At 41.5% G+C, this 14,191-nt stretch overlaps 1 protein-coding gene across 2 annotated transcripts; it reads left to right on the top strand.

Annotated features, from left to right (window-relative positions):
- Positions 1-558: 558 nt before the first annotated feature.
- On the top strand, positions 559-6,732 carry EIF1B (eukaryotic translation initiation factor 1B). Of its 2 annotated transcripts, XR_003572709.1 has the most exons (5): positions 590-886; positions 2,931-3,094; positions 3,810-3,911; positions 4,492-4,683; positions 6,066-6,732. XR_003572709.1 is itself a non-coding variant. In XM_027897045.1 (4 exons), the coding sequence occupies exons 1-4, from the start codon at positions 856-858 to the stop codon at positions 4,534-4,536; spliced, it is 342 nt and encodes a 113-aa protein (XP_027752846.1). In that variant the 5' UTR covers positions 559-855; the 3' UTR covers positions 4,537-4,896. The 2 variants fall into 2 exon arrangements, 1 of the variants encoding a protein (XP_027752846.1); XM_027897045.1 differs by lacking the exon at positions 6,066-6,732 and having other exon boundaries at positions 559-886; positions 4,492-4,896.
- Positions 6,733-14,191: the final 7,459 nt, after the last annotated feature.

The following is a 14,191-nucleotide window of genomic DNA, read 5'->3' as shown; positions in this document are numbered from 1 at the left end:
GAGGGCCATCAGGGTGGAGAGCAAGGGGCTCCAGCAACCTGCCAGTGGTGCTGTCAGGGCCCCAGCTGATTGAGGTGAGGAAGGACACTGAGGTGCCAGAGAGAAGGGCAATGAAGCTGGTAAAGGGTCTGGAGCACAAGTCTGATGAGGAGCGGCTGAGGAACCCGGAGTTGTTTAGCCTGGAGAAAAGGAGGCTCAGGGGAGATCTTACTGCTCTCTACAACTTGTGGCATTGTGGCAAAGTGGGGATCACTCTCTTCTCCCAGGCAACTGGCAGTAGGACATAGTCTTAAGCTGTGCCAGAGGAGGTTGAGGCTGAACATTAGGAAAAATTTCATCACAGAAAGTGTGATTAGACGTTGGAATGGGCTGCCCGAAGATGTGGTGGAGTCACCACCCTTGGAGGTGTTTAAGGAAAGACTGGACGTAGCGCTTAGTGCCGTGGTCCGGTTGACACGGCGGTGTTGGGTCACAACGTTCGGTGTCCAACCCGAATGACTCCGTGATTCTGGGAACGGGTCTCCCGCGGCTCCGTCACGTGCGGGCGGCCATTTTGTGCGGAGCGCGGAGGGCGGTGCCCGTTAGCGGTGCCGTGGGGCGGTGCGGGCGAGGGGCGGGGGGTCCCTCCCTCCCCGTTTTATTCCTCTTCGCGCTTCCTTCTCCTCTTACTCCTTCCTTTTGTTCTTGCCCTCCCTCTCGGGTTCGCCCCCCCCCCCCCCCGCCGCGTTCCTCTGCTGTTGTTACCCCACCCCTCGCTCCCTCCCGCGCCCCGCCCCCTCCTGGCACTGCGGAGCCGGAGACGTGACCCGAGCGGACTCGCTTCCCCGCAGCTCCAGCCTCTCGCCGCAGAGTCGCATGTCCTCGATCCAGAACCTCCAATCCTTCGGTAAGAGCCGCCGGCACCCCCGCCACCCCCGCAGCCACCCCCTCAGCAAACCCCCTCGTGGCCGCCGCGTTCCCGAGGCCCCGGTGCCCCCGCGGTGACATTGAGCGGGTGTCGCCGTCCCCGCGTTGCTCCGTGAGGCAGCGCCGGCGGCTCATCCTTGTCCTCCCGTGCCGCCGGCCTCGGGACGTGCTCGGGGTGTGCAGCGGAGAGAAGCCGGGGCGGCGGGCTCAGCCCCTCGCTGCTCCCCTAGGAGATGCTGCCATGTTCCCTGCTCCGACACCCCCTATCAAGGGTTCGCATTCTCTGCTGAGGAAGGGGGTGATTTCCTCAGTTCCAATTGCTTGTTGATTTGCTGCCTCATCTCATCCTTAGTAGTGTCCCAAAACCTGCAGAGGTTAGTGTTTCTGTAGACTGAGCTGTGCAGATGGCAGGTAATTTCTTTTGTATCAGCAGGGAAGTTTAACCGTGCCAGGCGCCTCCCTTATCTGTAGGCAGCAGAAGTGAGCAAGTTAGCAGTTTATACAGTAATTTCGTTAGACTTTCGGTCGCAGCTTGGACTCTAATCTTCTGCACGTATAAGCCGTGTTAACACCCAGTGTTAACACCTAAAGTGCTGGCTTATCTCCAGCCTAGAGCCCTAAACTCTGCTAGTGATCTTGGTTTATCTCCACCCTAGTGTCCTAAAACTCTGCCATGTGATCTTAGTGCCCAAGTCCTCTTTTCCTTTCACTTTTTCTTTGACTAAAATTTTTTATTGGTGTTTGCCCCACAAGTTGTGGGGCACAGTAACATTCACCATGGTTAAACAAATGCCTTAGTAGAAGCTAAACTACTCAAGATTCCCGGTGCTGTACTTCTCTGCTTGAATCCTCATCCTGCGTTCAGTTCCATTAATGCTTTTGTCATTCTTGTTTCTACAAAGGTCTGTCAGTCTGCAGATGAACGACTGCTTTTTGCAGGTCTACTGAAGTTTTACTCATTTGGGGCATTTCTTTTGAGTAGATAGCAAAACTTGATCGGTGCTTTTAGGTCTGAGTTTTGGATGGAAGTCTGGGAAATTTTAGTTGGCATGGCTGTTGAACCTACATGGACTCTTCAGTATCATTCTGATCAGTATAAAAAATTACTTGTGATTCATCTTAAAAAGTAATGAAGTACTTCATGCTTAAAGGCTTATTTGGAGCTTCTGATCAGGAGACTTGCAGATCTTTAAAATTTCTTGATGGAGTGTTAAATAAGTTTTTGTGAAATACAGAGATTAAGTGGTATTAATGAAGAAACCCCCTTCTTCCTAAATGCCTTTCATCTGTGCTAGATAAATTTTAAGCTTGGAAGAAATTGAGAACTGACATTTCTGTAGCCAAAGCCTAAATTAATTTTGTTTCAATTCTCACCTAAAGCTGACTGGAAGAGTACTGGTTTACAGACAGCCTCTGACATCTGTTGGTGTGTGTCTGTGTTTTGTCTCTATTAGTAGCCAAGAATTACATCCATGCCTTGAAGTGCTGGTAGAGTGGTAGTTGTCACAGTACAAGACTTCTCTTCTGGACCTGTAAAGGGAGTGTGTGTACTAGAGCTTTTTTAATTCTTTGTACTTACCAGTTGATCTGTTAACAGATACAATTGCTTTATTTCACTTTAAAGGCTTGTGACCGTCTAAAACCTATCTGCACTTGGCGTTCTCTGAGAACCATGTTTTCAAGTTCAGAGCTGCAGGATTTACAGTTTGCAAGAAACAGTGAAGTAAACTGATAGCAGGAAATTGTTTATATCTGGGAAGGCATTGAAGAAACTGGATGCACAGTACTTGAGAGTGCTGTCCTGAGTAGGTAGCCGAATGAGACTTGATACAGCTGTAGAAAAAAGCGCTCTGATTTTAACAGCGTGTTTTTAAACACAGAGAATGTGTTTTTAAACAGAGAGAAAACATCAGGATTATCCCATAAGTAACAATAAATGTTGTGAAGTGAGAAACTTCCTGGTTAGTTTTGAGCTTGGGTGTTTTCCTCTGTGGGAATGACATGAATCTTTTTGCCTCCTGCAGACCCCTTTGCTGATGCAACAAAGGGCGACGACTTACTCCCGGCGGGGACTGAGGATTACATTCATATAAGGATCCAGCAACGAAACGGAAGAAAGACACTAACAACTGTTCAGGGAATTGCAGATGATTATGACAAGAAGAAACTTGTGAAAGCTTTCAAAAAGGTAAAGCTTCTGATCTGATTTGATAGTAAAAATGTATAAAGGAGTATGATAGCTTTTAATACTAAGTAACAGAATGCTTGTTTTATTTCATTCTTGGCAATGCACATCACTTTCATATTCAGGTTGATCCCTCTCACTGTCTTCCTCAAAACACCTATCAGTGTTTAGTGAGACTGATCTTTGCTAAGAAGTGAAATATATCTATTCTATAAAGAAGTAAATAAAATATATTCTGAATGCTTTGTTAAAATTTCCCATGTATGTGGCTTTGTTGATGTGAAGAATAAAACCAGTTTAAAGTAGAACTGGTTTTGCATTCCTGCCTCTGTTAACAGCTGGGTTGCTGTTTAAAGTGGAAACCTTTAATTTTGCTGGGATAAAAATACGTGTTTTAAAATAGTATGGAGTTGAAAGGCTGTATCTTAGGACCTTGTTTTCCGTCCTTGCAATGACTGTTGACTAGTTCCTTCTGCACAGTAGCTAATCCTGTCATTGCCTGAATTCACCATCATCAGCAGCTTAGTTTGTGTATGCATGCATCAGCACATACATTCCATTTGCTCTCAAAACCAGTAAAATAGATTTAGCCTTTGCCTGGCTTGTCATCAAAATTTAGTAAGCAGCTTCTGAGACAAATTTCTCCTGAAAAGGCTGACTAAACAAAATCATGATGTATGTACATCAGATGTCTTACAATACGAATGTTTCTCTCTAGAAATTTGCTTGTAATGGTACTGTGATTGAACATCCTGAATACGGTGAAGTTATCCAGCTGCAAGGTGACCAGAGGAAGAACATTTGCCAATTTCTCTTGGAGGTGAGAGACTGCAGATAAATATCTAAACCTCTCTGGAAGCAGTAGAGTGACAGGTAGTACTGATGCTAATTAGCCAGTTAAAGATGTCCACTATAGTTCCTTTGTATTTTAAGCCAGAAAGTAAACTGGTGCTTGCACAGTGAGAATAAACCTCTGGTAAGAGTCAAAGCACTGTGGAATGGCTTTACCCTGTCACAACACACCACTTGTTCTCTGGCAGTGCAACTTGAGCTCTTCGTTTGTAAAATCAAGTGTTTGATGCAAACCATAACTGTGAGACTCAAAATACTATAGGGGAAAGAGGCTTAGTGATACAAATCACAATGCAGAGTTGTTACACTGTCAAAGAATAAGGGCTAAGACTGTAGAAGAAATTAGATACCTGATAAGATTTTCTTTTTGTGTAGTCAGTTCTTTTGCTTGGCTGGCCCACAAACATTCTGGGAACTAGAAGAATGTTTTTTGAGTATATACTGTGTAGCAGTTTCTTTAATCAAAGTATAAGACTGTGGTAACTTGATATTGCTGTAATACTCTAAGTATGTAAGCTTTACTAAAACATGTTGCTTTTCTTCTTTAGATTGGCATTGTCAAGGAAGAACAACTGAAAGTTCATGGTTTCTGATATACCTGTACACTTATGAAGAATCCTGCAGTATTGGTCTTACCTAACCTGGCTCTTCTGTAAAAAATGAATCTTTGCAGTGAATGGACTTCCCTGTTACCTGAACATTTACAATTTGATTCAGATTTGCATGACTGCATCAAACAGGTGGTGTGTAGACTAGAAACACATAAGAAAACTTCAGTAAGGTGGTAACGAAGACACTTGTGAACTTTACCACATTTCCAATGGAAATGTATTAGTGATGATTGTTCAGTTTAGTACTCTCCACCTGACTTAAATGTGTGAGTTGTATTCAAATAGTGTGTGTTGTTGCTTAAAAATAAAAGTTTGTTCATACGTTTTCTGGCATATCTGAAATGCTTTAGCTGAAGTTTTAAACTAGCACGGCAGCCTTGCTGAAGAATGGCTGAGCTGCTTTATGGCAAGTGTAGCTCACTGCTGATTGAAGAAATTGGAAAATCTACATGATGAAGTATTAGCTGAATTATCAGTAGATTTAGCTTGATATGATCTTATCCTGTAGCTGTAAGACTAGAGCTTTAAGGTCTGTAGCGTAGGTGTATCTTAATAGCAGCGTAAGTCATAAATTGTTCACTAAGTAACTGAATCTTCTCTAATATTTATTGCAGTGACTATGAGGTATTAGTGAGAAGCATAGTAGGGGTGAAATAAGCTGAACTTAAGGCTACTGTTACTGAGAATGTGCTAAATATCTAGGTCTTATACAGCACTCCCAAAATATTTGAAGGAAGTGGATGGGATATTGTCACTGGGTGAGGAGGGAAGACATTGATTTGGCCATGACTCTGCATTTGATGTTGACAAGCAGAGTGCTTTAATGAGCTTGTACTGTTAGCTGCAGGAGTAAGGAAGGGAACAGGCTCTACACTGACCTTTTTCATGGTATGAAAAGTTCTGTTGGGATTAAAAGTTGATTTAGAGAGTTTTGTAGTGGAGTTTGGGTGATACTACAGAAAGCTGATTTAGTCTACTTTTCTAGAAGGCAATTAATTCAGCGTTATTGGAAATTATAATAGGTTTGTTCCACCATGCATTTAATCTAGTTTAGTTAACTAAGCCATTGAGTATTCTGCTTGTAAGACATGTCTCTTGAAGAATGAAATTAATTCATTTGGTGAAAAATGCAGATCTTGTCTTCCTTTTTAGATAGACATGGAAATTTTCTCTGAAGCAATTCAAAATATGATGAGCTGCAAAACTGCAACAATAGTGGAAATGTTTAAGAAACATTATGTAATACCATGTATTCTCTGGAAAGGAAGAAAGAGACATTTATTTACTGCTAACACTTACTAGTAATTTAGCCAGAAAAAAAAAAATTGATGACTACCTAAGTAAACCTCAAGAATAGGCAAAAGTATATTACTTAATATCACATTTGTCTGTACTTTATTTCCTATTCAGATTTGCCTTTCTAAACAGAAATGCTCACCTTTAACTCATTTGAACTTTTTTTTTTTTTTTTTTTTTTTTTTTTTTTTTTTTTTTTTTTTTTTTTTTTTTAGATTTCTGAGTTCAGATATGAACCCTTATGGCACTAGCAACAATTAGGGGAGCATTATGTGACAGTTTCTTTCTCCATCTGGCCTAGACAATTCCACCTGTGAGAATCCAGTGTCCAGTCTCTCAGTCCCCACAAATTCTGCCTGGTGTTACAGATCTTAATTGTTCAACAGAAAGGATGTTCCAGAACATTGTAACTATTGAGGTATAATGTGTTCAGGAGGAGGGAATGGCTGCTGCAAAATGCAAAATACCTACACACCAAATGAAAAAACCAGAAATAAGTCTTATGCAAGTCTTGCAGATAAGCAGAATAAAATCATTCTACTGCAGGTTTATCTAGTCTTGATTCTTAGGTGCTAAAGTAATTAATCTTTTGGGGGTACATAGCACTTTGTGATTTTCATTTTATCATATGCCAGAAAAAACGATGTTCCCATTTAAAGCTTGTTCTGCCCAAGAGGAAAAACAAGCATCTTCTCCTATTTCCCTGATATTACATGATTACTTCTAGTGGGCTTTGAATTGGAGATTAACGAATGACTAGCAGATCTCGTGTTACTGAGTCAGTCTTCATTTCAGATGGCATTCCATTAATTTCTACTACCTAAGCTTGAGTCATTTCTCCATAGTCATTCTTCTTGGAATAAAAAATAAAAACCTTTTGTTCGTCCTCCTCATTTAAAAATCTGTTCTTGCAGTTGATGGGTGGCTTGGTTTTTGTGCTTTAGGGGAGATGCTTGTGTTATGACCTTTGAAGGGCAAAATTGAGAGAAAGTAAGAAGTAACACATTTTAAGTTTAAAGAGATGAGATTTGTTGTGGCAACATACCATGTAATCTTTCTAGAAGAAAAACAGAAATTTTTGTCCTTGAGTGTTTTAAACCAAAACAGTGTCTCTCAGATTGTAGTTAGCCTTGTTAGAAGTCCAAACCTCTTTCTATGTTCTAGATGAAAGATTTCTACAATTTCATGTTTTATCTTACTCTGAAACTTCTTTGTCAAAGTTAAACTTACTTGGAATACGTATTCACATTTCAAGAATGCTGAAAATGAAGGCTTTGGAAAAGAACTATTTAAAGTACTGCCATGAAAATTTGTTTTCACAATGAAGGCAGATTTCAGTCTTTCATCTGTGCCAACGGTAAGGGATGTGGCCTGTAATTGTCAAGGCAGGAAAAGAGAGCTTATAACAGAAAACACTTTTGAAATTCACTAGTAGGACTTGAGGCTGGCCAAGCTCAGACTGCAAAGAGTGGTGGGGTTTTTTTGTTGGAATGTTGTGAAGTCTGTGTCCTTCAGACCTGCAAATCAAGATAGCCTTCTTAGTGATACTTAGGCTTAACCAGAAGCTGTTAGTGGATGTAGAAACTGTTTTTCAAATTCACAGCCTTGTACATAGTTAATTAGGCTGTTGTAGCTGACTCTGAGTTGATACACTGGCGTAAGGTGTTGCATAAATAAATTCATTAAACTGACTCTTCTGAGTTTGCATCTACTTAATGCAGCTATGAGCAATGAAACCCTCACTTGCCAAACAGTGGCAGCAGTTTCTATTTGTAGAATATGAGATTTAGTAATTTAAATCTGTAAACTGCCTACTTCCTCTTGCTGTGTAAATTATCAGGCCCTTGACCATCACCTGCTAAATTTGACCGTGTGTCTCACAGATGAGCATGAGGAGCACAGGGATGGGCAGATAATTTTCTAAAGTGGGAGAACCTTTGAAAAGAGGAATCTGTGTGGAAAAGGGGTTTGTGTGTGTGTGTGTGTGTGTGTGTTTGCGCTATTCATTGGTTCAGTGGCTTTGCTTAAACCTTGGTTCCTGCACTGCATTCTTGCACAGTCTAAATGAAAAGCATTTTGCTTTGGAGAGGAGGGAATTGCAGTAAAAAAATCTGCCTTGGGAAATACATTTATCTCTGAAGTCTGTTTTTATTAACTTAGATTCCTGGACTGCAAGACCTTTGTAACATTGTTTCTGTCTCTGTATCTTTTAAAAATCCTAGTTAAACTTCCTTGACAGCTTGACATTTAATGTTCTAAATACATCTAAAGCCATTATAAAAACTTGTGAAGAGTTCTTGAAGCTTAAGTTTCAAATTTTAATAATAGTAATAATTAGGCAGAATTCTTACTTTTGTCCTATGCTTCCATCCTGCTTATAGTTGGTGTGTAGTTGCCTTGCAGATGCATGTGTTATTTGCAGTGTGTAGTTTTTGTAAGATCTTGTCTAACATGCTGCACTTTTACAGGCTGTTCTACTCTAATTTTACAGTGTAGGATAGATGTACCTTGGGTTCCAGTCAGCAATTATTTTCCTTAGTCCTTCTTGGAAGGCTCTAGTGGCTCAGTAGTTCCTCACACCGTGTGAAAATATATGCAAGATCAGTATTTAGCCAGTTAGAGAGAGGGGGAGGCCTATTTTATAGATCACTTTGGGACAAAGTAGGGGTTACTGTCCCTTTTATGTGTTCAGTGTTGATTAGTATCACCGAGTGTTCCTCTAACTAGTGTGCTGTTGCCACTAAGGAAATGGAAGTGGTCTTAGAGGGTCATGTGTATTTAAATACTATGACTCTTCGTACATCCATACTGTTTAGTTAGAAATGTGCCCTCCCCACCTGGCACCGTGAAGGTTTTTTTCCAGTTGCCAGATCAAAAACTCTTGAGATGAATAAGGGGAAAATGGCATAGTTGTTTTATGTTTGTTTGCTGTATAGATGTTTCATGCCTACTGTTCTCAGTCTACATTAAAAAAACATCTCAAAAGAGGGTTTGTACTTGGCTTGCCTTTTTAAAGTTTGCTACATGACGGTCATTGATCTCCTAGTGTACAAGTCTTAACCTGTACTGGAGTATTGCTACAGAGCTGAGACAACAAAAGATTTTGAAATAAAGTGTGCAAATGTTATTTGATATATTCTTTTCTAAAACAAATAGAATTTTATGCTGTTGTTAAGGAGGATTTTTTTTTGGTGGAAGATAAAAGCATAATTTAATAGTAATGTGAGTGGTCTTCTTGTAAGTGGCTTTGATTTCTTCAAGAAATGTTATATTTTCTTGTTTAAATTTCTATCATAATCTCTACTAAGCAACTTCAAAATACTGTGAACTTGTCCTGGAACATCATATCTCTAAAATAAGATGATCATATTGGCTTGAGGTCTAAAACTTTGTGTAGAAGAGAATCATCTGATTTCTTGAATAAGCAAAATGCACAGTGTTTTAAGATGAAGCCAGTGTTCAAGTCTGGTCTCAGCTATTTTAGAATGTCTTGCATCTGTGAAATGTGGCAGCACATTTCTGAAGTTAATTTGGGGTCTGATTAAAAGTACTTGTATGTACAATAAATGGTCGAGTTTTTTTCCATTTTAGGCCATCTGCACTGTGATTATGCAAAAAAACCCACCCAAAACACAACATATGATTCAGGCTTAGTTCTCCAAGTTATGAGTAACTGAATTCAGCAGATGTGGTTGCAAGTAGAAGGGTCATGCTCTTCAAAGGCAGGAAAGATTTAGCTGCCAGCTGTGTTTGGGGTCCCTCTCACCACTGGACCAGGGAACAGCTCAGTTCCTACAGCACACAAGCAAGGCTGGGGTATCGTGACGGGACAGCCAACTCCAGGGAAGAGGTGGCACTGGGGTTGTTTCATTGGTTGTCCCAAAATGAACTAGAAGGTTGCCCTTTGAGGTAGACCCAGCAAATTACATAAATCCGTTGATATGTAATCAGAGAATAGTTCTGGGGCAAGAAAGGTTAGAAATGGTTATTTGCAAAAGTCCTGCTGGAAAAATTTACTGAAGGGCAGCCCTGTTGCAGAGGAAGAAGCCTTTGGCTACTCTGTAACGGAGAAAGTTCCATGATGAGGGTGCCTCCTGATGAGTGATCAGCTACACCACAGGAACGGGATGTTGATGGTATCAACACACCTGTACTTGGTAACACCAGTGAAGGATGGCCCTGCAAACTGATACTTGTCAGTATCTGATACTGTCAGAATCTGAGTTACACTTGCAACTCTAAGCGCACATCTGGATTAGAACTTGAAGGCACAGAACAAAACCCCTTTCCAGGTTCCTTTAGTAAAGGGTAACCTGTAAATTAATCCACACATTATTTAAAACAAATGTGACGAGTGAGAACTCTATATGAATTCCTTTACAGGGAATATTTAGTGAAGAGTACCTTCCTTGCATACCTTTCCTTTAGGTAAGATTTTTGCAGTGACACAGAGAAACTTTCTGATTGTCCAGTAGTGCTCTTACTTAATGAAAAATATTATGAACATTGCTCTGTTTGAAAGTAGCTGGGCCTGGAGTCTTCACCCATCGCTGCCATATGTGCTAAGCTGTTTTTAAGGGCACCGAGGGGAGAGACGTTTCTTGGGATCATTCAGCTGTTTTCTGCTCATAAAGGTCAGTTCCAGTACTGGCTTAAGTCACACTGAAACTAAATCATCCTTTGCTAATGCTATGGAAGATAAAGTGTGTTTCTGTAGACGGTGAGGGGGAAGGAGGTGTCTGCATCCTGCTTCCAAGTAGAGCAAAGTAGAGCCCTACAGGTTGCCGCCACATGCCGCTGAACATGGCAGCATCTGCTGCCTTGCAGTTTGCACTGTGCAGAAGCACCTGTGCAACTTCCAGCTCTTGGCTGCTTCTTGTAATGGTTCAGACTGATACACAGCTGGCAGTGAAGTCGAAGTACCAGAGCACTCTGGTCACGGGATGTTATCTGACCACATAGAAACAGACATCTACTATGGGTTTTTCCCTACAGTCATTAATTATATTTTGTCTGTGATAAAAGTAGCATCCTAATAACTTCAGGGGAGTACCCTCTGAAGAGGGAAGATTGTCAGTTGTTTGCTGTGGAGATTTACAGGGATAAAAAAACCAAACCAACCTGTAAAATTTTAGAAGTTATCAAGACCAACACTCACCTAAATCGTAGGAGATTTTTTATGATCTATTAGTTTCTAGTCTCTTCTTAGCTGTCTCAATTTGATTTCAGGCTACTAATATTCACATTTTTGCGGTATGTTTTCAGGGGGAAGGCCTTAGGGATGTTTTAAAGGGAAAACTTAGCTGAAACAATTGAGTATAAAGAAACAGTGTGAGAATCTCCCAAATGTGTTATTTTGGTTATTGTATTTCTGCAAAGAAGCTATTAAAATTGATGTCTGTCCTATGTTACCCCAAGAGGCATTTCTTTTCCAGAGGAGTTCTTGCTCTGTTTATTTCAGTGCCCTAGATCAACCCAGAAACAGTGCTTTCTCCCAAGTTCCCATGTGGAAGCTTTCAGAGAGCCTGCTACAGCTGGTGCTGCTCTCTCAGGCACCAGGAACATGCAAGTCGCCTGTCACTGCGCCAGGTTGCACCCCCAGCTCTGGCTGCTGAGCAGTGATGGCAGAACCAGAAACAGAAGGTTTGGTGCTTTCTGGAGTGATCTGACAAAGTGGCTGCTGGGAGCAAAGGGATGGGTTTTTTTCCAGTTACTTCACAGATGCATCAAGAGAAATTGCCCTGAAGTTAATAATGTTGGACAGACCATATTCTCAGGATTGTGTCTTTTAGCACTGATACTGGCAAAGCATTCGCAGACTTTATTTTTATTTGATTTGACCTTTACTTTTGAACAGTTTTTTCTGTTCACTAATTTTGGGTCTCAGGTAACACAGCTCCATCTGCTTAGACTGAAAGATCTTGAAAAACCACCAGCTTGCCTCTGTCCCCACCCTCTCCACACTCTTTTTTTTCATGTGAGCAGATTTAAATAGTTGAGTTTTGGACTTGCTAGCATCTGATACATGTACAAGCACTTCTCTTGATATCTCCTTCTGATAACATGTTCCACATTTCCTTCTACCGTCAGAGAGATGTACTTTTCTTGGGTTCTAAAAATGTCCAGACATGAATTAGTGCAGGATTCTTTTGTTCTTATGGGCTGTGAATATTTAGGAAGTCTAGACTTACAGGGGAAAATCAGAGTAGATGTAGATCGTACAGTCTGTTTTAAAAGAGCCAACCTATACGTTTCTGCATCTTTGATGTGATGTATTACACAGGCACATGGTGGGTTTCTATCTGATCCTGCTCGGCTGTCCCTGGCTATGCTCTGGAGGAAGCCTCCCTGCTGCTCCAGTAAAGAAATGAAGGCACAGTGGGAAGATTTTCTGCTGCGTCTGCTTTGATCCTGCAGGGTTAAGCTGTTGAACACTGCGAACTCAAGCCTGACATGAAGGCAGGCTGCAAAGAAATATAAATTGAGCCACCATTCCTCTGCTCTCCTGCCTCCATCCATCAGTTCTGTCTTGTACTACAGGTAAGACCTCCATGTCAGGACCCGTATCTTTGTCCTGTGTAGGTGAAACACCAACTCTCTGTGACCAGAGGATTGATATATGAACGTAATGAGTAATTTAGTAGTGGTAACAATGAGCAAATAGTAGATCCAGCCACACGAGCAACCTGTTCCCTCTTTTGACCTCAAAGTGTTTCTGTCCTCCTGATGACATTTTCTCTTTTCATGTGCTTTGTTGTTAGTACTGAAATGCCTTTATCTTGCTTGTATTCTTCTTACCAGAATGAAATGTTATGTCAGTCAGTGTCATGTCTCTGTGATCATTTTATGAAATTAATGCTAATGCACGTGAGTTGAGGAATGGGCCATGGGGCAACAATGCTGCAAAATGTGAGATTCTTTTCCCCTGGTCTTAGTTGCAATTGTTCCTTAAGCCGTTGGCTTATCAGACAAAACAGTTTTATCAGCTCAAAATCTGTTTGAAACAATGCTTATGTAAATGACCAGCTTGCGATTTCCAGTCTCTATCCCTAGATGTCACTGAAAGACAGCATATGCTGAAAATAGTGACACTGAAGCCAGCAGAAATGACTGTAGAACTTAGACGGGGGAATGTGGAAGGCAAGATTTGGTAACATTCCGAGGTGGCTGCAGGCATGACCCATGTGGAACTGTACCCCAAATTTCCTCTGCCTGAGAGGGAAAGGATCTGAAATCTGTCCTTAGATTTATGCCTTCCCTATGGCAGCTGCACATCATCGGTGACTTGTAGCTCAGCGCAGGTGTACCACAGAGCCCTGTGCAAGAGGTGTAAGGAAATGAGTCCCAGTGCACCACTTCAGAGAGAAGAAACAAACCCAGTGGGAGAGGCAGGAAATTACAGCTATGGCTTCATAACAGGCTAAAGTCAGCTCATGGCAAAGTGCCACAAGAGACAGACCTGCCTTTGTGCATCTCCACAGTTTCCACCAGTTAATGCTGCCCCTCCTCTGACCGTGAGCCAGTGCTGGGCAGGGAATTGGCAGGAAATTGTTTGCTTTTGGGGCTTAAGCAGTCACTTCTTGTCCACTTCTGCTGGCTCAGAGAAGGGATGGAGTTGCATCTGCTGGAATGAGGTGGAAGAGAGGAGCTCAGTGCATGTGTGCATGGAGGCAACAAGAGTGACTGTACGCCAGACCCAGCTGCCTACAGGAAGGAGTTGTAAGGATCCAGTGTTGAAAAAGCCATTCAAAAACACGGCAGAAGTCAGAGCAAGAACCTTTAGAAGTTTGTGCAGATGATGGTCCTCTCCAGTGCCACCCCAGGCTGGCTGGCCCTATAATGGTGTTTGAGTGGATCTGGATATGGACAATACCTGGGGACCTGTTCCTCTTCCACAGCTGTAAGAGTTGGAAACAACCCATCTCCTCAAATGCTCTCAGCTGTTTGGATTTCAGTGGATATTTTGTTCATGAAAGGAGGCCGGAACCACTTTTCAGCATCTATAGGATCAAAACTATAACTGGCTTTTATTAAAACTCTTCTAGAAGAGAAAAATGCTCTGATTTGGTGAGTGTTGCAAAGTACTCCGAGGACTTTTGCTAAGAAAGGATAAAAGTTGTCACCACATGATCTTTAAGGAAGCAAATTCTTTCCTGAACTGAAATTGTACAATGTGTGAAGAACATTCAGCATTTGATTCAAATGCTGTTATGAGTCGGTAGCAGATTTGCTCTTGACCTTAGCAGGATTCAAGTGGATAAAGGGAGCTTTGTAAAACAGAAACCTTCTTTTTGCACTTTAATTTTTTTTAAAAGAGTGAAGAATCAGCTACTGTACAATG

Source organism: Empidonax traillii, unplaced genomic scaffold, assembly GCF_003031625.1.
Source record: "Empidonax traillii isolate 1590-97213 ecotype Southwest subspecies unplaced genomic scaffold, ASM303162v1 scaffold527:size1067160, whole genome shotgun sequence".
Lineage (NCBI taxonomy): Eukaryota > Metazoa > Chordata > Aves > Passeriformes > Tyrannidae > Empidonax > Empidonax traillii.
The sequence above is the reverse complement of the archived record's forward strand: the minus strand, read 5'-3'. Positions and strand labels throughout refer to the sequence as shown.